The sequence below is a fragment of the Danio rerio genome, chromosome 25 (assembly GCF_052040795.2).
Source record: "Danio rerio strain M-AB ecotype USA chromosome 25, GRCz13ab, whole genome shotgun sequence".
Classification (NCBI taxonomy): Eukaryota; Metazoa; Chordata; class Actinopteri; order Cypriniformes; family Danionidae; genus Danio; species Danio rerio.
In genome coordinates, this window is record NC_141045.1 from 17,143,399 (window position 1) to 17,167,414 (window position 24,016).

At 36.2% G+C, this 24,016-nt stretch overlaps 1 protein-coding gene across 5 annotated transcripts in view; it reads right to left on the reverse strand.

Moving 5' to 3' along the window:
• LOC147830845 (uncharacterized) overlaps positions 1–24,016 on the reverse strand; it is a 32,862-nt gene that overhangs the window by 1,137 nt on the left and 7,709 nt on the right. For 2 of the 5 annotated variants that reach the window (XR_015526350.1, XM_087312022.1), the window contains exon 4: positions 116–245. Coding sequence is in view for 1 of the 5 variants with exons in the window: in XM_087312022.1 (XP_087168148.1) it covers positions 116–245 (130 nt within the window). In the remaining 4 variants the exon portion in view is untranslated. Of the gene's footprint in view, positions 1–115; positions 246–329; positions 422–8,677; positions 8,790–18,771; positions 19,174–24,016 lie in introns of those variants that run through there. The other 3 variants (XR_015526351.1, XR_015526352.1, XR_015526353.1) reach the window with 3 other exon arrangements.

Sequence of the window (24,016 nt, forward strand, 5' to 3'; positions counted from 1 at the left end):
ATTTTTGTCATGTACACACAAGCAAAAACATTCATTTATTCATTTTCCTTTGATTTAGTCGCTTATTTATCAGGGGTCACCACAGCAGAATGACCCGCCAACTATTCCAGCATACCTTTTACACAGTGGATGCCTGTCCAGCCCCAACCCAGCACTCGGAAACACCCATGTATCTCGCATGCCATCCGATATGAAATCAGTCGAAGGTAAAGATCCTCCCTGACAAAGGAGGGAAAAATAGCAATCTGCAAGAAAAGATGATTGATGTGTGTTTAATCAGTGTCCTGCTGTACAGAGTCTTCCTGACGTGTGGAGTGACAAACTTTTACAATGAGCCGAGTCCCACTGAGCTTTTAGCGCAGTCAGCAGGAGACGCAGTGCTGATGATGGAGAGACAGGTGGAGAACAAACTCGCTGACAGCTGCGAGATCAACACAGAACTCAAGATTTAAGACATCCACAGGTACACATAACAGAGGAGAAACAGAACTGTGGCACTTCAGAGAGAAAGACACAATATATCAAATAACAAGAAAAATCCGGACAAATCTGTAGCAATTTTATAATTGATAGCAATACCACCAGTAAAATTATTCTCAATGTCAATTTTGATACATATTTATGGATTAAAAAGATTTTAAATTGTCCTAAGACAAGAATAAGTGTTGTAGAAAAGTTTTAGGCCAACTGTAAGGAAAGGTTATGATTCACTTCCAATGCTGTCTCTTATACATATGAATAGCTCCTTTCCTTTAAAAAAATCTTTATATAATAATTTCATTTCATTTTCTTGTCGGCTTAGTACCTTTACTAATCCGGGGTCACCACAGTGGAATGAACTGCCAACTTATCCAGCAAGTTTTTACGCAGCTGATGCCCTTCCAGCCACAACCCATCTCTGGGAAACATCCCCGCACACATTCACACACTACGGATAATTTAGCCAACCCAATTCACCTACCGGAGCACCCGGAGGAAACCCACGTGAAGGCAGGGAGAACATGCAAACTCCACACAGAAACGCCAACTGAGCCGAGGTTCGAACCAGCGACCTTCTTGCTGTGAGGCGACAGCACTACCTACTGCGCCACTGCCTCGCCCTTTATATAATAATAATAATAATAAAACATTTTGTTTATAATGCGCTAACAAGAAAGTAAAAACAACCAAGCACAGTACAACAATAAATAATACAATAAAAACACAATAAGAATAAAAGAGACATCACAAATTAAAAACAGTCCCAAAAAGATGAGTTTTGAGTAGCTTCTTAAAACAGTCCAATGAACCAGCATTCCTAATGTTTGCGGGAAGAGCATTCCACAGTTTGGGTGCATGGAAAGAGAACGCCCTACCTCCCATGGTGCTGAGTTTGCAGCGAGGCTGAAGAAGCGCAGGACCCGAGTCAGAGCGTAGACAGCGAGAGGCAGAGGAAATGGATATCCAGTCACAAATGTAACCTGGAGCATAACCATGAACCGCTTTATATGTTAAAATTAATGTCTTAAAATCAGTAAAAGACTTGACAGGCAGCCAGTGAAGCTGTTGGAGTACAAGAGTGATGTGAGACCGAGATGACGTATGTGTCAACACACGTGCAGCAGAATTTTGGATGTATTGTAAAATCTTGAGAGAATTAGCTGGTAACCCTCCAAACAGAGAATTTCGGCGATATATTTCAAATACATTGCTGCATCCCAATCGCCTACTTATACTACATCCTAAAAGTATATACTTGTTGTGAAAGTGTGTAACAGAAGAGTATGCAAGATTTGAGACATATTACAGTTCTTTCTCAATAATGTGCCTTTATGTTGCTTAGATACTTGCCGTCAATCATCTCGACACATCATTTACATTTCCTTCATATTTAATTAGCTAACATATTAGATATTCAGCAGCAGGTTGAAATCGCCTAGGTACTACTCGACAAGGTACTACATTTGAATTTACTACACGACCATTAGAAAAGTATGTTTTATATAGTATGAATGTGAATAGTATGAGTGAAGTTGGGATGTATTACATTTGCCATGTGTCATAACATGACCTACCACCATGAGTTGTGTCGCTTCCCTCCCATTCATGAATTCCCTCGTATGGCTTCATGAGATAGCATAGCATCCATTGGATGCATACTTTAGAATCTCGGTGGAAGTAGTAGGTTATCTGAGAACTTTCTGCTTATTATTTTTCAAATACTATGATTTCGGACATACTATTTGACTCGCATACTGTTTTTTAACTTACTATATAGTATAGAAGTATGCGTAAAGAGAAGTAAACTATGGAAGTAAAGTTTTTAAAGCAGAAACATCTTCTCAGGTCTTTACATACTGTAGTTATGCATTCACAAGTTAATGTTCAAACACGTCCTTATAAAAGTTCACGTTATTGTTGCAGATGAAATATAAAGCGTAAAATGTGATTTAAATATTTTCAAGTAGGTTAAACATTCATTCATTCATTCATTCATTTTCAACCACTTTTCTGGAGCCGGGTTGCGGGGGCAGCAGTCTTAGGCCGTACTCACACTAGGTACAGTTGCCTTGAACCGGGCCAAAGCACGTTTGTCCCCCCTCCTGTCTCCCCCGACGGCCCGCACTCACACCACAAACGGGCCTCGGCACGCTTACGTCATTGCTGCTGTGCTGTTCAGTGAGAAGCGCTCTCACTCAGCAGCACAGTGGAGATTTCTCTAGTTATATCGATTCAGTCGTTTGTTGTGCAGTGACATGCAGTCAAATATTTCGTCAAACAGTCCTTAGGGATGCAGTGACAGGCAGTCAAATATTTCGCCGAACAGATCCGCCACTTTTGGCACTCATAAACAATCACAAAGCTCTCGTGCTGCAGGAATAAGGAGGTCTGCTGAAGCCGCGCAGCTGTAGTGCTGTGAGGAGTTCTCGTCTCTAATAAACTACGGCAGTTTGCGTTCACTGAACAGTTAGAATGATTAATAAATCCATATGAAACAGTCCCTTAAAAGTCACGTCTTGCTTTCAGTTTCGGGCTTTGGCGCATTTTGCACTCAAGCGTACCGTGCCCAAGCCCAAGTGAACCGCGTTCAGGCACACTTCTTCCAACCGGGCCAGGGCCGGCCAAGTGAACCGTGCTTGAGCCCGATTCAGCGCACTCACACTTCTCAAACGATCCGGGAAACGGGCCTGGGCATAGTACGGATGGCATAGTGTGAGTAGGCCCTTAGGAGAGAACCCCAGACTTCCCTCTCCCCAGGCACTTACTCCAGCTCCTCCAGGGGGATCCCGAGGCGTTTCCAGGCCAGCCGAGAGGAATAGTTCCTCCAGCGTGTCCTGGGTCTTCTCCAATTCCTCCTCCTGGTGGGACATGCCTGGAACCGCATTACTGCTGCCACTGCACCAATCCGCCTGTCAATCTCACATTCCATTCTTCCCTTACTTGTGAACAAAACCCCTAGATACTTGAACTCCTCCCCCTGGGGTAAGGACTTTCCTTCAAACTGAAGATGGCAAACCACCTTTTTCCGGTTGAGCACCATTCAATCATCTTTAACGAAGCCTCTCTTCTTGACTGTTGGTCTCTCGCATCTGCCATGTTAGTAGTTTGTTTACAGTTTTTACCCACGTTTGTAGTTTTAATGGAAGTCAAGTCCAATATGCAATGTATTGTGGGCAATATTAGCTGTTTTATAGTATGGACGATTCTATACTTTTTTTCAACTAAAAATAGTAGACCATTCGGGAACCTTTGGTATACTCTATTCAACATACCCCGGTTTGGGACATACTAAATTAAATTTAGAATACTGTTTAAGGCCTGTTTCAGTTTCAAGAGTTCACACTTAGCTGATGATTGGTAATAAGCTAGTTTGGCATGCTGTCGCTCCCTCCCGTTGCAGGGTGAGAGGGGAGTTTGAGCTCGGGTAGATCTCGAAAACCCACGCAAGCACAGGGAGAACATAAACTCCACACGAAAATGCTGTCCGGTTGGGTGGATACCCGAGTCGGAGGCATTTTTTGCTGTGCGGAGTTAAACGCGCACGCCGTGACTACAAATAGACATTGTCAATGGAGTACAGATATTATGAATCACCATGGCAACATCTGAAAAAAAGAGATCAGTTATTTTTTTTCCAGTTGAACTTGATGTGCTCAGTTATAGTGCAAAGTTATAGCAAATATGACCATTTATTAAAAGAAAAAAAAAACTGTCAAAACAGAAACAGCATGGAAAAAAATAACTGCTCAAGTTCATTTGTAAGTTTACATTTAAAATATTTAAAGTATTTAAATATGTAAGTATAATTAAAAAAAATAAGTAATTTTAAGTGTGACGTTCGCTGACTTTTCACCTGAAAAGGTGAGGAATTGGCTGTAATTTTGAAGTTATTTCAGATGTAATTGCATTAAATTACATAAATTAGGCTACTGCATAGTTTCTACAACAAATTTCACAAAACAAGAATGCATATATGCCTATATATACTTAATGTTCAGTGGAAATGTTTAATTTAAGGTTCCCACTTTTACACACGTTAATCGGTTTAAGATAAAATCCAGTAAGTGAATTGAGATGCAGCAAATGTTTGTTTGTTATTAAAGGGGGAGAAGCTACTTTGACTAGAACAGTAATAACTTATGATACAGATTTGAAATATGTTATTAAATTGTGAGTACAGATTTCAGGATTCCTACATTAATTTACATACATAGGACTTAGTTTTGCATGAGCTGCCCAGAGGTTTTTCAAATATGGCCACCAAATGAACTTTGAATACACCATAAAAACAAATGTTGCTAACGGCAAACTGAACAGCGAACAAAATAGCCTGTTTCACTGCTAATAATGCTAATGTTGTAGTTTGGTTGCATTACTCATTCTCTATCAACACCAGAGAGCTTCAGCTGTCATTGGGAGCATTAGTTTAGTAAATTGACCACAGTTACACCTACTCCTGCTCATCGTGTTTACCTAATGCAAGCTGAAGTTTTATGACGGCAGGACGCGCTAATGGCTGCCGCTGCTAATCACGGATGAGGAGTCGATGAGGGCGAAGAGGGAAGTGTTTCCAGTAACTGCTGTGTTCTGCGGGCGCCACCGCTTTCTAATTACTGCCAGGGTTATGAATTATTCAACAATCTGATTTCTGTGATGTGCAAAACTGAGGCGCTCAGATCATCGCACGCGGCCGATCTGTCACCAAGACGGTGGAACGCTTTATAGCTCAGGCATCAGGGGAATTAATGTTACTGTCCTGTCCGCAGAGCCCATCCGAGACTTCTAAGGGGCCTTAGAAAAACTTTATAAGTGGGACCATGTCAGTCCGTTAATAAAATCTGCAAAATGCATTAATAAACATTTTTTCAGAGCAGTTTCACTGTCAACAAACAGTAATACACTAAAAATAGAAAAATGCAAACAATATAGCATTAGAAAAAAAAAAAGCAAGTAGAAAAAGATATAAATAACTTTACTAAAAACAATAGCCAACAGAAATTCACTGTAAAAAATGTAGGATTCCACACAATTTCTGAATGTTGTCCAATAACAAATCGATTGAGTTAATTTAAAGGGCACCTACAGTATGATAAAAATCATCTTTTGTAAGCTGTTTGGACAGAACTGTGTGTATAGTGTGTCCACATAATCATATTGGAGTGATATAAAGACAATAAGTATTTTTTTTTATTTCATGACATTAAAATAGGATCCAATTCCTTCCCATCTTGAAGCTTACTGCATCTTGACTTAGGAGTGCGGTTTTCCTGCCCACTGAATTGATTGACAGATAGGTATTAACATGTCTCCGTAGTAACGCCTATAATCACATTCATAAGACAAGACGTGCGAAAATTCAATCCCGGTTTGTGGACTTACATCAAGTTTATTGTCAGGGCTAGACATTAACGCCTGCCAATACGCCAAATAAGGGTAGATTTCAGCAGTGGCGGGTAAGACAGACACCCCCACTAGCCACTTTGGCTGGTTGAAAATAATTTTCCCGGAGAATAATTCTTAAAAGCAGAGTTCAACAATAAGGATGGCCCAATATGCATGCAAAGGTGATCTTAGAATTGAGAAGCAACACAAATTACAAAAATAATATCATTCGCGCGAGCAATAGATAGCAGGTCAATACCGAATGAGAGCAGCTCAGGTCATACAGCTAATGAGAACAGCTGAGGTCATAAGCGCGACTGTATATAAAGCGTGCTAGCTCTCGTTTCGTTGCGTGAAGCAACCCTTCCTAGAAACACAACTGATGTGATCGGTTCTCTATCCAATAGACTAGACAAAAAGTTATGCTCATGCACCCACAGTCTTGCTGCTTTCAAGAGTTCCACATTTGTCTTTTTGTCTTTCACTATGGCACATGGTTTGTTTTTACCTGCTTTCTTTTGCGTTAATATTGTTTAATTATAATTTTTTACAACAGCATTGCTTTAATGGGAGATTACCTCCCCATTTTTGTGTAGTTAACTGGTGATCTGAGACCTTTAGCCAGGACAGGACAGATTACTGTGCATCTGTTTTTTTAGATAAAAGGTATACATCTATTTCTTTTTTTATTTTGCTTGTTTAAATTTTGTGGCTAAGAAATAATTGTTTGTGTCTGGTGTGGTCAGAGATAGATTTGGTAAATCCTTTATTTTGAGCTCTGAAAATGATGTGAAATACAAACTAATTTTAATTCTATGAAACCATGACCCATTTGCTCATGATTATTGAGCAAGCTCATACACCACACACAAACAGTGAAATGAATGAGGAGGCATGTGGACATGACACAAAATCTAAATCAAGTAATTTTAGCATGCCAAAGTCAAATTTATGTGTATAAAATATAAAAACAACAAAAGTGTGGCTAATGAAAATGGCGAGTGGCTTGTAATGTTGGACCTTGTAATGTTGGAATATACAAACCCCACAAAAAATGTCGATTGGTCCAGTAAGGACTTTTAACCAGTGGCATTCTTGCAGTGAGGCAACAGTGATTACCACTCATTCTGATGGCCATGTTTTCCTGTCTACTCAACCAAAGGTATAACCCCCTCTAATATATATATATATATTATTTTTTTTATTAATAAGAAAATCAATGCAAATTAGCACGTATTTAATAAAACGACCTCATATTTAAACATTACATTTTTAAAAACGTGTAATATCAGTAATGTTGCATCTCTTAATGTAATCAATCAACTGGATATGTTTGGTTATAAATATTACTTTTGCCCCCATTAACCTGCAGTGTCTTTCCTTAAGTCTTAAAATCTAATTATGCTCATTTGCTGCTTCCGGTAATGAGGCTTTAATCAGTCTGCCTTAATCAATGCTATCAGGTTGATGGAGTGCTAATGGAGGCACTTTAGACCTTTACTGAGGTGGATCTGAGGATGTGAAGAGCACATGAATTGTATTATTTAGTTAAACTGTATGGTTTTACCATGGTGCTGTGCAGTGTTGCTATCGAAATACTAATTGTGCTTTGGTTTGATTTGAACAAACTCATTTTTGGATGCAAAAAAGATCACATGAAGGTACCACCATACATTTTTCCTAATCAAAATGGCAGTGTTGACCATTACAGTTCAATTTATTTGTTTAATTGAGGAATTCCTTGATCTGTTTTGACTTTATATATAAAGTAACGCTTTACAATAAGGTTGTATTAGTTAATGTTCATTAATACAATTACTAACATGAACAAACAATGAAGAATACATCTATAACAGTATTTGTTCATGTCTGTTAATGTTACTTAATGAAAATAAAGTAGTTTGACAGCGCTACCCACTGCGCCACCGCATCACCAACTTTCATTCATTCATTCGTTTTCCTTCGGCTTAGTCTCTTTATCAGGGGTCGCCACAGCAGAATGAACTGCCAACTTGTCCAAATGTTTTACACAGCAGATGGCCTTCCAGCTGCAACCCAGTACTGGGAAACATCCATACACACTCATTAACACTACAGCCAATTTAGTTTATTCAATTTACTGACTGTAGGGGAAACTGATGCACCCGGAGGAAACCCACATGAACACGGGAAGAACAGGCAAACTTCACACAGAAATACCAACTGATCCAGCCGGGACTCAAACCAGCAACCTTCTTGCTGTGAAGCGACAGTGCTAAGCCACCATGTCGCCCTTAGTGAAAACAGAGAAGTGTTATTACAGTTATAAGGACTGCTTTATGATGTACAGTAATATATTTTACACTGCAATTTACTCCTAAATTTTCAGCATCATTACTACAGTCTTCAATATCACACAATCCTTTACAAATCATTTTAATCTGGTGTTGTAAAAACATTTATTAATATTATAAAGGTTGAATCATTTATAAATATTAAATCCTTAATATTATATGGAAACCAATTTACTTAAAATAAAACTCTTTTACTGCAACTTGTTGACTAATTTAATGAATCCTCCCTGAAGAAAAGTATTGATTTTTAGTAGACTTAATGGTAGTATTTATGGAATATTATGGTACATTAAAAAAAAAAAAAAAAACAATGGTAATTTGAATGAGTCAACATAGGCTCATGCTGAAAACGTAGCCCTACAGTATATACATTTTGCAACTTATGTAGCCAGAAGTATGCATGACTGCATTTCATGTTTAAAACAAATGCTACGGTGTAATATAAAGTTGTTCTTTTTCACGCTTACCGGCTGACCATTTACCTCAGTATGGATGGCAGTTAGCTCACCATGCACACGTTGGCGAACTTGAGATGCAGAGAGGAGTTGACCACGACAACGAGATTTGAGTCTGGTGAAAAACGGTTCCAGAAAGCTGGTAAGGCAAAAACGGAAGCCAAAAAATAAAATAAACAAATAAATAACGGGATAAGAATAGGGTCAAATCTGAAAACATGGTAAAATCAGGAGAGGGCTTTTCTTTTTCTGGATTGCTTTTTAAAACACTGTCAGTTGGGTTTAGGGCAGGGGTGTCAAAGTCAATTCCTGGAGGGCCGGAGCCCTGCAGAGTTTAGTTCCAGCCCTGCTTCAAAACACCTATCTGTAGGTATCAAAAAAGCCTAAAGCACTTAATCAGTTTGATCAGGTGTGTTTAATTAGGGTTGGAACTAAACTGTGCAGAGCTGCGGCCCACCAGGAATTGACTTTGACACCCCCTGGTATAGGCAATGGAGTGATCGAATTAGTCGGTGATTTCAAAAACAATATTGGTTGGGTTTAGAGAAGGAGGAGAGTGGGTCAGTCGATCAGTCAGCGGGGTAAAGTCTAGATCGAATACGCCGCCGGCCAGAAGCGCGATATGTACATATTATATGTACAATATAGCAGCATTTTTTCAGGACACTGTTTAACAATAACTGATATTTTTACAGTATTGTGATGGTTGAGTTTAGGATTGAGGTGGGGATAGGCATAAAAAAAATAAAATTTATTGGGTAATTTAATAGACAGCATAAATAATACTCTGTACAACAACTGTTTTTATGTTACTGTGATGGTTGGGTTTACGGTTGGGGTAGACATTAATGAATGGAAAATGTAATAAATAATATTAATCGCAACAATATCCGATCGACAACCAGTCAGTAGCCTCTGGTGGATTTACGTGAGAACAGCAAGCGCAAATGGCACTCGCGAGAGAAATCTAAGATCTAAAAAAGTGTACACAGCGGCCTCTGGTGGATTCGCAAAATCAGAAACTGCAAAAAAAACGTAGCTCCTGGGATGTATTTGGCGCTCTCCAGAAACTTACATAGCAGTACGTTTTCAGGATGAGCCTGGGTTGGAATAAATCCTTATAGAAAACACCAGTGTTAATTCATCATCAGAGCAAGAACTTTGCTGGATAATCACATGTAATCTACACAAGCATTTATCAAACACTGAGAAAAGTTTTGGCGGAGGTGATTCACCCTGTTCTTAGACTCTGTTGCTAAGTGCTAAATCAGTTAAATTAGCATCTATAATAAGCCAATGAACTATAGCGAACGATATTGAGTGGGAAAGAAACATTCATATTTTCTGATTATTCTCCACCTACACACCTGTTCAGATACAATTTGCGGAGTCATTCTATATTTGCTTTCATCTGCCATTGGTCGCATTCACAGCAGTGTTTTATAACGCTTAGTTACTAATGACTTTTTTTGCACAGCAGCATCTGTTACAAGATCTGGAGGCTTTCGAAGATGTAAAAAAATGGCATGAGTAAGTGTTATTTTCATTTAATTGTGACTAATTCACAACTTTCAAACACTTTTTGCTTCTTACTGTACAGTATGTTCCTGTGGTGCGATTTGACCTAGACATTGAAATGATCAGCGTTTCCCAACCCTGTTCCTAGAGGCACACTAACAGTACTTTTTTTAGATGTCTACCTTAATTTGACCCATTAACTTGAGGTTTTGGAGTCTTTTTATGTTCTGATGGGTTAATTCAGATGTGTTTGATTAGGAAGAGTTTAAAGATGTGTACTGTTGGAGTGTCTTCAGGAACAGGATTGGGAAACACTGTAATAGATGATACTGTTTTCAATGGCAAATATGTTTACGTGAAAATGATGCTTCAAAAAGAACATTACTTTGTTAAATTGTCTAGTTCACACTCAAATAAAATGTTTTTAGTCATTAATTTAGTCATCAAAACTAAGTTGATCACATCTACAGTGGTCTGAATATATATATATATATATATATATATATATATATATATATATATATATATATGTAAATCATATATACTCACTGACCACTTTATTAGGTACACCTGTCCAACTGCTAGCTAACAGAATTTTCTAATCAGCCAATCACAAGGCAGCATTTAGACATGTAGACATGGTCAAGACAATCTGCTGCAGTTCAGTCTGTTCGGTGACTTTAGCTTCGTTGCTAAATGGCTAACATGGATTTTATTGAGAAAAAAAGCTATGTTTACATTTCTTAGGAAGGCTGAAAAACAGCGTTGATTTGTTTGGAGCTGTCCCTGAGTCCACTTGATCCATTCTGAAGTGCACCTAGCTCTGTGAGCACATAAATTCCTCCAGAAACTTAACCTGGATGATGAAAGCTTCCAGCGTTGTTTCAGACTAAGCCGAGCTCAGTTTGATGAATGGTTGTCAATGTCGGCAGGAAGATTTTTCCCTGGCACACTAACAACAGGTGCTACGTCATAATAATGCCCCTACAAGAGCAAGATCCTGATTGGTTCGTGCGATGTGAATGTCCTCTGAAGTTCAGATTTTTTGTTGCATTGACTTAACATGTAAATCACTCGCACTTGATGATTCTTCCACGTCTGGTGTGAACACAGCATCAGTCTCAGTATAGGGTGCACATTCAAATACATCATGAACGAGCACAATATACTCACACTGAGGAGAAGAAACTCAAATAAATTTGTTTGTTTTATGTGCGGCAAAAAGTTTTTTCCTATTTTATAATTTTTAGATTAAACCTCTAAAAACATGGTATACTTTGGTCAATGAATGAGTCAGGAAATTACTGTATATGGAGATATTTTTATTTTTTATTTGAAGATAAATAAAAGTCTGGGCTTTTTTTTTTTGTTGTCATTTTTAGGTGAACTATCCCTTAGTTCCGTAGGGAAACTAGCGCATATATATATATATATATATATATATATATATATATATATATATATATATATATATATATATATATATACAGTATATATATATATATATATATATATATATATATATATATATATATATATATATATATATATATATATATATATATATATATATATAATTTAATTATCAAATATGTTTAACTGCAAATGAAAGTGTTAGATTGGTATCGACAAGTACTATAAAAAAAAGTCAGCATCTGACTTCCAATACTCATTGTTATTACAAAAAGTGGCATCCTGACTTTAAAAAGGCTGTGCTATTTGTATTTGTGTAAAAAAACATAGTAAATACTAGTGCATCCAACTTTCTGCATTTTTACATAAAAAAGTAGCTAAACATACTTCGCAGTAGCTAAAAAAGAAGCCCCATGTAAGACTGCAGCACTATTTTTCCTACGATATTCTGCATCCACAGCACACCATGCCTCCATAACTGAATCACAGTCCAGTCACAGAAACAATTCTCCTCCAGCCCCCGCACACACCTGTTCAGATGGCAAGCTGGATGACATATTCATGCACGATTAGGTTAATTACCTCAATTCTTCTCCTTTTGCACCTCAAAATTCAACTTGAGGGTGGGTTGCATCCTGTTAAGCTCAAATATGTGTGATTTTTCCCTTCTGATATGTGCGTACTTAAACGTGAGTGCTTTCTAAATCAGATTATAGGTCATGGAAACATATGTTGAAGCCTAGTTTTGCCTTTGAATCATCAGTGACATCAGGTGCATGTTACTGTTGCCCACTGGAACTATTATTGATGGTTCATTTGGCAAACAAAAGCCAAGTGCAACATTATACAACTACTTTGATGCAAAATATGACTTTTTTTTCATCTTCTCTCATCCTCTTTCAAGCTATATATCCTGTCTCGTTACAGTTCAGAGGTGAATTGCTGCCCATGTGAGCCTTCAGCCTTAAATGAAAGCCAATCAGGTGAGCAGCGCTATGCTTACATGTCCCTGATTTACCATCCCTTGGGATTCTGGAAAATTAGGTTTTCGCAGTTTAGCACGCACCACTTGTTTAAAAAAAAGCCCAGTGAATGATTGATCATCTATCCAGATTAATCGTCAGGGGATTCTGTGCTCACACAATTACCCGGTAATGGTCTGTTATTGGGTATTAAACATGCAGTTTTGAAGACTTTTTGAGTATTTGACAGCATTAGAATTCAATATTTTTTCTGTATCAGACAAAAAATAGACAAAACAACTGAATCAATATCATACTTTGTGAGTGCATTTTCCAACCCAGGCTCATTCTGAAAACGTACCCTATATACATTCGGGAGAGTGCCAAATACATCCCAGGAGGTACTTTTTTTGCAGTTTTGTTTTTCATGAATCAAAAAATTTGGCCACTGTGTATGCTTTTTGAGAACTTAAATTTTTCTCACGAGTGCCATTCACGCCTGCTTGCATAAATCCACCACAGGCCACTGTCTACTGTCTGACTGACCATTCGAGTGACCCACCCTCCTCCTTCCCTAAACCCAACCGACAGTGTTTTTAAAAGCACTGATTGAACTCGAACCCCATCATCATGGTCAACTCCACTCTGTATCTCAAATCCTCCAACATACAAATTTGTAATAGCGGAAAAGCTGTCCATAGGAAGGTAAGCGGTCAGCTGGTTCGCTTAAAAAGGAACGGTGTCATACCGCTCCAGAAAACAGCATTTATTTTAAAGACAAAATGCAGTCATACATACCTCTGGCTACATAATTCACGATCTCCAAAAATTTTATATAGGGCTACAGTTTCAGATTGAGCCAATGTTGGCATTTTCTGATTGTTATTTGTTAGCATTATTATTGTGTTATAGCATGATTACTGTGATCATATACAGTATAACACTTTGCTTTTGCAAATGCAATTAGTAACCTATTTAAGAATTGATTTATTTTGTTACTGTTGTGCTAGGTCAGAATTCATGAAAAATATGCCAATAATGTTTATAGAAATACAAACAAAAAAAGGGAGAATAATGTATATTGTTTTGCTCTATTTCAATGATAAAAATCCTAACAAATCTATGACAGGAGTCACAGCCAGAGGTGATTTGTAACTGAATCAATCAGCTGCTTTGAACAAATCAGTCGAGTAAATGAAAGTGTCTCATTAGGGAGTTTGATGTCATCCACTGGCTGTTCTATTTTTGTATCTAAATACAGCATTTTTTGTTTGTTGCATTCTGTATCTGTATCATCATTTTATATAACTCTAATTAAACATTACTGTTTATGCAGTTATATTAGTGGTATCTCCAGCCTGATCTTACGAGAAAACAAAACTATTTTAAGCTTTGTCAGTTTAGTGGCTAAAAGAGTTTTTTAATGGCAAAATGGTCCAGATTTGAATTTCAATAGGACAATTTGCTAAAAAAATGTAAATGTCCTCATCGTTCATTCAAGTGGTTCTAAACTTTGAGGAATTTCTTCTGTTGAACACAAAACAACATAAAAGAATTTTTTGAAAAAAAATGATATTGACATCAATAGAACAAAAAAAATGGAAGTAAATGGCTGTTTTTTCCAACCTAGGCTCATTCTGATTACGTACACTATACATTTCTAGAGAGATCCAAATACATCCCAGAAGAAGTTTTTGCAGTTTTTTTTTCTTCAAATCTGCCAGAGTCTGCTTTGTAAGATTTTTGAGATCTTACATGTCTCTCGCAAGTGCCATTTGCGCCTGCACATCTCACATAAATCCACCAGAGATCGCTGTTGACAGACTGACTTACTGACTGACTGACTGGCCCACCCTCCTCCTTCCCTAAATCCAACTGACAATGTGTTAAAACGATTGACTGACCAGTCAACTCCACTTTGCGTCTTAAATTCTGCGACATACGTGGTGTTATACCGCCTCGTAGCGTTCCTTTTAAAGACGAATTGCAGCCATACCTTCCTCTAGCTACATAATTTGCGATCTTCAGAAAAGTATATAGGAGTACGTTTTCAAATGAGCCTATTTTGTTTTTTCCCAGCATCCTTTAAAATGTATTCCATTGTGTGGAAGAAAGACACTCAAAACCAGTGTAGAACAAGTGAAAAATTAGTAAATGATCACAGAATTTTCATTTTTGGGTGAACTATCTCTCTGAGATGAAGAAGTAGATACAGTATATATCCTTATGAGTCATTTTCAAGCCTCATTAAATAAATAATAAACTGGTAATTCTGCCAAGATATATAATATATTGAAATGCGTTGTCTCTTGATGTCCAAAAAAAATCTGGACCCTGACATTATTGTTAATAAAAGAGAAATTTTATAAAACAATTGTAACTATATTGAATGTTAATTATTAAGGATATTACAGAACTTGCACCAGAAGTACATGGGTGTATGTTTTGTTTTTGCTCTGGCCAGATTCCTGTAAGGGTATCCCTATCTATCATTTCCATCAGTATAACTTGGATCTGGTTTCAACAAACCACGGAAGCACTTAAGTGTATGTGATGTAGCATAATGTATCAGCATAGAAATGTCACTAGATGTCAGGATGTCAAATTTATTAAGATATATTGCCCTATTCTCAGATACATGGGGGCTTAAAAGTCTGAAGCCACTAGTGAGAATATAATTTCGCATTTTTCAACACAAAAAAAGACAAAGTTTTGTGGCAAGTTAGTGTCCAAAACATCCTGTTTATTTTCAGAACTTAATTGTAATGTTTCTTGATGTATTTTCCCCCAATACACTACACGAAGGCAACACACGCATGTTAGTAGATAACATGAATATTCAAATCCCTGTATGCATTATAGAGAAATAAATAGACTGCTTGCTTTCCCACTGAGTCCCAAGGTGCAAGACTGGAGGTTTCAACGGTGATTAATTTTCTTCAACTTGAGCTCAGAAGAAAGACGTTCAGGCCTCTGTTCTCAAGGCATGTTTAATAAACGCTTCAAGGCTGAGCGAGTGCGATCACCAAAACAAAGACTTCAACAGCTAGTCAAAGAAAACATCAAACAGAAGACACTTGCTGCAAGGTCAGTATTCAGACAGCTCTTGTGTTTCAGACACAACAATAACGTTTTACATTTAGGGCCAAAAAAGGTAAGTAACAGATCAATGTTATGTTTGTAATAACATGATCAGCCTCAGACAGGGCAATAGCGATGCGTCCGGAAATCTAAATGACTTTAATATGATTTTTAGCATTTCAAATATCAAAGGCATGCTCTGATGACATTCCCTGGAGGCAGCCAGGCAATAAAGGCTGAATAAAACCGGCCCAAGCATAGAGCCTTGAGGGGTCTCTAATGTTATAGTTGTTCCAGCTAAGCAATAACCCTTGATTGAAGCAAAGAATATCCAGTGTCTGATTTCTTCTCAACGTATTAAGACTTTGTGTAACTGTATTTGTTATTACATAACTGTTATATCTTCGTATAGTCACAATATTACACTTGATTTCATGTTACTGGTAATAGATGTTATGTGTGGTCCTATTTGCCTATATGAACACTGTATGGCTTTTTTGTTGTTGTTGTTGTTTTGTCCTTATCCAATTACTTAAATTGGAAATTAATAACACAGAGATGGGAAGATATATTATCATAAATATACAACCATTTACACTACCTGACAAAAGTTTTGTCGCGGATCCCAGTTGTAAGAGCAAAAAATAAAAACTTGACTTCTAGTTAATCATTTGGAAAAGTGGAAGAAGATTTTTTCCAACAAATCATCTGTTGAACTGCATTCCAATCATCACTAATACTGGAAAAAAAACATATTGGAACCAGTATAGACCCAAGATTCTCACAGAAATAAGTCAAGTTTGGTGAAGGAAAAATCATGAGGTATCAAGACATTTGTGCTGCTCATTACATTACAAACCACAGAAGAGGGCAAATTCTTTTAAGATAATGCTCCTTCTTATACTTCAGCCTCCACATCAAAGTTCCTGAAAGCAAAGAAGGTCAAGGTGCTCCAGGATTGGCCAGCCCAGTCACCAGACATGAACATTATTGAACATGTCTGGGGTAAGATAAAGGAGAAGGCATTGAAGATGAATTCAAAGAATCTTGATGAACTCTGGGAGTACTGCAAGAACACTTTCTTTGCCATTCCAAATGATCTTATTAATAATTTATTTGAGTCACTGCAGAGATGTATGGATGCCGTCGTCCAAGAACATGGAAGTCTGACACAATATTAATTATTTTCCAATGCACCATGATTTTATATTCTATACTGCACATTGTTTCTGTTATGTGGCAAGACTTTTGTCTGAGCATAGTCAGACCTTACTGTTATAATTAAATAATTAAAAATCAAGGCATGACCATATTTTATTTTGGTAAATAAGCGTAATCCAGAGGCCTTTGCCTTTCATATAAGTCACTTCTAAGTCAAGTTATTATTGGTTGTTCCTAAAACTTGGATAGGTGACAAGACTTTTGCAGGTAGTGTAAAATACATTGTAATGTCCTATTTAATTGATTGAATTGTTGATATCTCTTTATAAAGCCACAATAGTTCAAAGATTAGGAGAATGGGAATAATAATACTTGTATAAAATGGTATTCAAAATGTAAAGCCTTTTGAACATTTCATTTGTTAACAATATACCTATGTTAATCTATATGTGCAGCCTCTTTCACAGAATAGCCTCTTTAGCCTTTTATGCATGATACAAAGGCTGCAAATCTGTCAGGAATCATAAATGAGTGCTTTGAAGTTTCCTGACAAAGTCATGAATGTGTTGTTATGTATGTAGTTCTAAACAGCTGGGAGATGGTAGGGATAAAACCCTAAAAAAAGATGAGAGGGAATTATGGAAGTGTGTCAGAGGGTTGGCTCAGTTCTAGAGACTGTTTGGGGACCATGAATGCCCTCATTTGGTGGTAGAACGGATGTTTGGGTCTGTCAAGGCAGACTGAACTAATTTACCTTTACGTATTTGGTAAATTAGGAATATTGTACATCCAGCTGGTTGTTTTCACAGAATCAAGGCTGATGTATAAAGGGGATTGCACAACGGATGTGCCATGTCATGCAGCGCCATGTGTTTTAGAATTCTGAACATAGATTTCTATCAGGGTACGCACACCAGCGCCGCAAGTCAGCGGCTGTCCATGGCACCCAGCTACGACTCAGGACACTGTTCATATTTCTGCTGTGCCACAGAGCGCCATCTGAATATTTTCATTTTAAATAACATGTGAATGTGCGTGTCAGGTGTGTGTTACCTCCAACTGTCAAATGCGCGTCGCAAAGCAGCACATTCCGGTGTTCGACCCGGTTAAGACTGAAGTGCTTTATTCTGTGAAATCAACCAACTGGATGTAAATTATCCTACTTGTTACAAAGACACTAAACAATTTTAGACACAAAACTAAACAATTAGACACACAACATTGATCTATTTGTGACAAGATGTAAAGCATTTACAAAATAAACATATAAATTAGACAATATTCTGAGCCATAATAGTTTATTAATTCATTAATTAAACAAAAACTGACAAAACAAATACGGCTATATGGAGCGTACACTAGACAATTCTATAGAATACAAAAAGCATGTTTTATGGAACTATCTGTTGTGTGTTGTCTTAGACCTGACTCATGGCCAATATTTAGGTTTATTAAGTTTGTCCTTCCTGACGTATCATCCCACTTTTTAGCTTCATGCAAAAAATCTACAAGAAGGCATGCTTAGTCAAATTAAGATGACTATCATATTATTTAAACTTTGTTTTGTCAACTTGCGAAACTTACTACGTGCCGACACCTCCGCATTAAAGGCTATTTTGCCAGCTTTATAAAGCATGAGTGGTGCGTGAGCAGCGCGGCTATATTTTCGGCGTCCATGTTCACAAATGGGACTTACACCGAAAGCAGAGCAGCATGTCGTGCGTGGGGCGCGTGGGTATGTTTTTTTTTCTGCGCAAATGCTCAGTTTGCTTTTCGATTAAACTACATTGCTTTCATCAGCGTTGGTTCGGTTGAGAATAACATCTTTATTCAGGGATTACCCCTCTTAAAGAGGTGGTCCACTACAATATCATATTTTAAACTTTAGTTGATGTGTAATGAAGCTGTGTGAACATAAACAACATCTCTGAATGTAAAATGTTGTGTAACGCGTTGTTTAAAAAAATACAGGAGCACTCGCCTAACTCGCATCCCACATCTAGTGCTTTATTCTTCTGTCAACAGTGTTGCTGTATATTACAGAAAATAAAATAATCCGAGCATCAGAGAAAAATGATAATAAACATCGGTCCCGCACACATGCGCTTCTCATGTGTTACACGGGTCTACAGATAATTCACACACACATACAGACACAAACACACACATCCATAATGGTGATCTCTCTTAAAGGAACCGCACATTTTTTTCACTTGTTACAGACACTTGTCAGATGTTATTTTAGAGAGCGGGCATGGGTTGACTGAATGTTTACACAGCACAAAAGCGTGTGCTTGTACGGGTGTGACGTGGACCCAACCCGTGGATCACAGCACATTATGATAGATGACCAATCAGAGCCTCTTGAGGGCGGGCCTTTCAGAGGAACTAGGAAATGTGACAGACGTTTTCATGTTAGCAGAGTAGCTGTATATAATCAAAGTAATATATATATATATATATATATATATATATATATATATATATATATATATATAAATAAAATGATTTCCTTCAAGTAAAACATGAGCACACATTGCTTTGTATATTATAAACAGAACCAAGCCTTAAAATTACATTCTGGACCACCCCTTAAATAAATACATTGTCACAGTGACCACAGTGTACCCATCTTCTTCCAGCAGGATACCAGGCCGATATGGACTAAAATCTCTGAGGAATATCTCCAATAACTTGTTGAATTTATGACATGAAGAATTAAGACTGTTAAGACTTAATAATTAAGAATTAAGACTTAAGAAATGGGTGTCCAACCTTGTACTAGTAAGGTGTACCTAATAATGGAATCGGTTTACCTAATAAAAGAATATATATATATATATATATATATATATATATATATATATATATATATATATATATATATATATATATATATATATATATATATATAGACACACACACACACATGGGGCCTACATGGGGCCCACCTGGGATGGCCCATCTGGGCCGGTGTTTTGTGTGAATAACTAACCATTAGCGTCTTTGGCAAGTTGCAATTAGTAAAGTAAAGATGATTATATGTCTCTAAAAATGATAGCTGACATGCATTAGAAAGCTTTTATGGATTTGAAATGGGGACATGAAGTTATTGAAGATGGGATGTTGTTAAACTCATTTGGCATTGGAAGAGACACCACGTTTCACTAATGGAGCTTTTAATGAGGGCTTTTGTCTCATTTTGTCGGGTTACAATTCGGTCACTAAGCCATTTAGACATTGTCTTTGGTGAAAGTATTTTGGGAGAAGGTCTGTTCAGTTTTGAAAACATTTTATTGAAGAGAATCTGTTTTTATGCTGTTGTTGGTCTTTTATACATTAGATTGTCTTATATATATTTTACATTTACATTTACATTTAGTCATTTAGCAGACGCTTTTATCCAAAGCGACTTACAAATGAGGACAAGGAAGCAATTTACACAACTAAGAGCAACAATGAATAAGTACTAAAGGCAAGTTTCAGGTCTGTAAAGTCTAAGAAGGGAAGTGTTAGTAGTAGTTTTTTTTTTTTTTTTTTTTTTTTTTTTTTTTTTGTACAATTAGTGTGATATTCAAAGAGGCAATTGCAGCTTAGGAAGTGAAGTGGAGACTAAATAGTTGAGTTTTTAGTCGTTTCTTGAAAATAGCGAGTGACTCTGCTGTTCTGATGCAGTTAGGGAGTTCATTCCACCAACTGGGCAGATTGAGCGTGAGCGTTCGCGAAAGTGATTTTTTCCCTCTTTGGGATGGAACCACGAGGCGACGTTCATTCACAGAACGCAAGTTTCTGGAGGGCACATAGATCTGCAGAAGTGAGTGCAGATAAGAAGGTGCTAGGCCAGAAGTCACTTTGTAGGCAAACATCAGAGTTTTGAATTTGATGCGAGCAGCAACTGGCAGCCAGTGCAAACGGACTAGCAGCGGAGTGACATGTGCTCGTTTAGGTTCATTGAAGACAACTCGTGCTGCTGCATTCTGGAGCAGCTGAAGAGGCTTGATAGAGTTAGCTGGAAGCCCAGCTAGTAGAGAGTTGCAGTAATTTTACCATACTTTACAAAACACACCCACTGAAAGTCATTCAGTGTAATAAAAGATTGTACCCTCACAAATCGTATCTCATTGTCATATTAAAAATATTGTATTTATGGATCACAGCCACAAAATACAGATCAATTTTTATATTTCATAATTTTAAATACTTGTCTGTCACTTATCATTTAGTATGCTGCAGGTTCACCCTGAATGCGCAAACGATTTTAAATGTATTGCTGCTTTAATTTCCTTATTGCCTAATATGTGTATAACTAATATGTGTAGTACCAATGTTACAGTTTAAAGACTGATGTATAATTTTATGACCGTTTTAGAATTTTTTAAAGAAATTGGGACAAATAACAAATTTATTGTTTCAGGACATTTTATTCTAAACTGGTTTGATAAAACAACCAGAAAGAAATTGAATGAAATAATAAAATGTCATGGTTTTACATGGTACATGGTTTTTTATATTACAATTGCTTCTCAAACTTTTTTAGATCTTATATGTATACTAATAAACCTGAAAGTATTACAAAGACTACCATTTTAACCAGATTGTCAAATCACAACCTAACATTTGTATCTAGGAAATTGAATAAGAATATAGTTATGTATGCATTTCAGTCGTTTAATATATTTAATCAAAATGAATATGATCAATTTTAAGATATTTTTAAAAAAGTAGAGATGAGAATAAGTATGTTGTTTCATTAAAAAATAGAATAATAATATTTTATGTATATTCTAAATATTTTGTCTTGAAACTATTAGCTTAAAGACTATAATGCCTCCTATTTCATACATTTAGCTTTAATTATCATGAAATAATTAGGTCAAGTTTTCCTATTTTTGTGTTCTATAAACAATTGCAAGAAACATTTTGTCTATTACTTTCTGGTAAACTGTTACATCAATTATGAAAAAGCATGGAAAAAAAGCACAAAGCGCATGTGCTTCCAGTGATGTCACTTCCTCTGGCAAGAAACTCTGGAAGGCATTTCATTATTATTTTCATTCATTTGTGCAAAATGTTTAGGATAAACAAATAGTACATTAATTATTTGTCAACTTTCATAGAGATATTTCATTGAATCTCTCATTCAAAACAATAATATGATGAAAATACATAAAATTGCGTTTTAGACAAGCCATGTGGTATCTGGTTTGATGTTAACATCTGGAGCTAAAGCACAAAATGTTGGAAAATGTCAATTTTGTTGTTGTCAAATTGTATTGTTTTCAAAAGGTTTATAACAATTAGCTACATAATCATGTGCGCCATCACATTTACTGTAAGTATTTTACATTATTTCACATTATTAATAGATTCAGTTTTCTGTACATTCTACATTTGTTCTATATCATTCCACTTTAAGTAAAATGAATGGAAAATGGTTAAAATGTAAACCTGCCATTCTGCAATAAGAATATTTATATACAGTTGTAGTCAGAATTATTAACCCCCCTGAATTATTAGCCCCGTTTATGTTTTCCCCCAATTTCTGTTTAACAGAGAGAAGATTTTTTTTCAACTCATTTCTAAACATAATAGTTCTAATACCTAATTTCTAATAACTGATTTATTTTATCTTTGTCATGATGACAGTAAATAATATTTGACAAGATATTTTTCAAGACACTTCTATAGAACTTAAAGTGACATTTAAAGCCTTAACTAGGTTATTAGGTTAACTAGGCAGCTTAGGGTAATTAGGCAAGTTATTGTATAATGATGGTTTGTTCTGTAGACTATCAAAAAATATATACAGTAGCTTACAAGGGCTAATAATTTTGAGCTTAAAATAGTTCTTAAAAAAATTAAAATAGCTTTTATTCTAGCCAAAATAAAAGAAATAAGGCTTACTTCAGAAGAAAAAAAATATTATCAGACATACTGTGAAAATGTTCTTGGTCTGTTAAACATCATTTGGGAAATATAAAAACAAATCAAAGGGGGGCTAATTATTCTGACTTTAACTGTAAACCTGTTATCCTCAATGATTATGTAATATTTCTATCATATTTTGACTATTTGTTTTCACAGATGTTATTTGAAACCCTACTAAAACATTTATGACACATTCTATTTATAAAAAAATCACTTTTCTAGATTTTAATTTGATGCTGATAAAAAAATGGGACGTCTCTTCTTTGACCTAAAATCAAAACTAGGGTAAATATATCTCGTTTTCATATTATCCTTTGATTGTTAGTCTTCTCTTTATGTGTTTGCAGCTTTACTTATGTAAATCTAGACCTTGAATTTGCAGAGTTGTGATTGAATCAGGCCACAAAAGTTTCCACATCAAATGTTTCTACATCAATTGAGCCTGTCACTTCCCTTTGTAGCATTTTCTTTGACAACAAGCTCAGTCTCCTTGTGATAATTAAACCTCATTTATAACCACTAAACGGGCTCCATTGGCATTTCTTTTCAAAAGAAACCATAATAGGACTTTAATAAAAAATATATCCGCAGCAAATTAATGAGGCAAATTTGATCTGATAGCCTAGTTAATGCAAAAGTCTTGTTTGGGAATGTCTATTTAAGATGAAACACAATTTTTGTACGATGTCGTTATGTAACAACCTAAATAATTGACAAGCAGAATTTGGGCCATGGTGTCAGGAGAACACATAAATGTCTAAAGTTAGTTTATTCCAAATACAACTGCTACATTTCTGATAATTACTGATAATTCAAGAGATTGTGGAAAAAATATTCATCTCTGATCTATGTAAACATTCTTGTTGTCTAGGCAAACAAAATCAACAGAGAACGGAATTCATCGTTGTTATTTTTGTATTACGACGCCATCTGTTGGACACAGGCAGTACCATCACCATAGTTTTATTAGAAGATGAAGCCGTTTAAAAAACCTATAACTATTTAAAAAGTTTTATAACAATTAACTACATAATCATGTATACCTGCAATTTTGCAATAAGGCATATTTATATATAGTTGAAGTCAGAATTATTAGCCCCCCTGAATTATTAGCCCTTCTGTTTATTTTTCCCCAATTTCTGTTTAACGGTGAAAATATTTTTTCAACACATTTCTAAACATAATAGTTTTAATAACTCATTACCAATAATTTATTTTATATTGCCATGATGAAAGTAAATAATACTTTACAAGATATTTTTTAAGACACTTCTATACAGCTTAAAGTGACGGCTTAACTAGG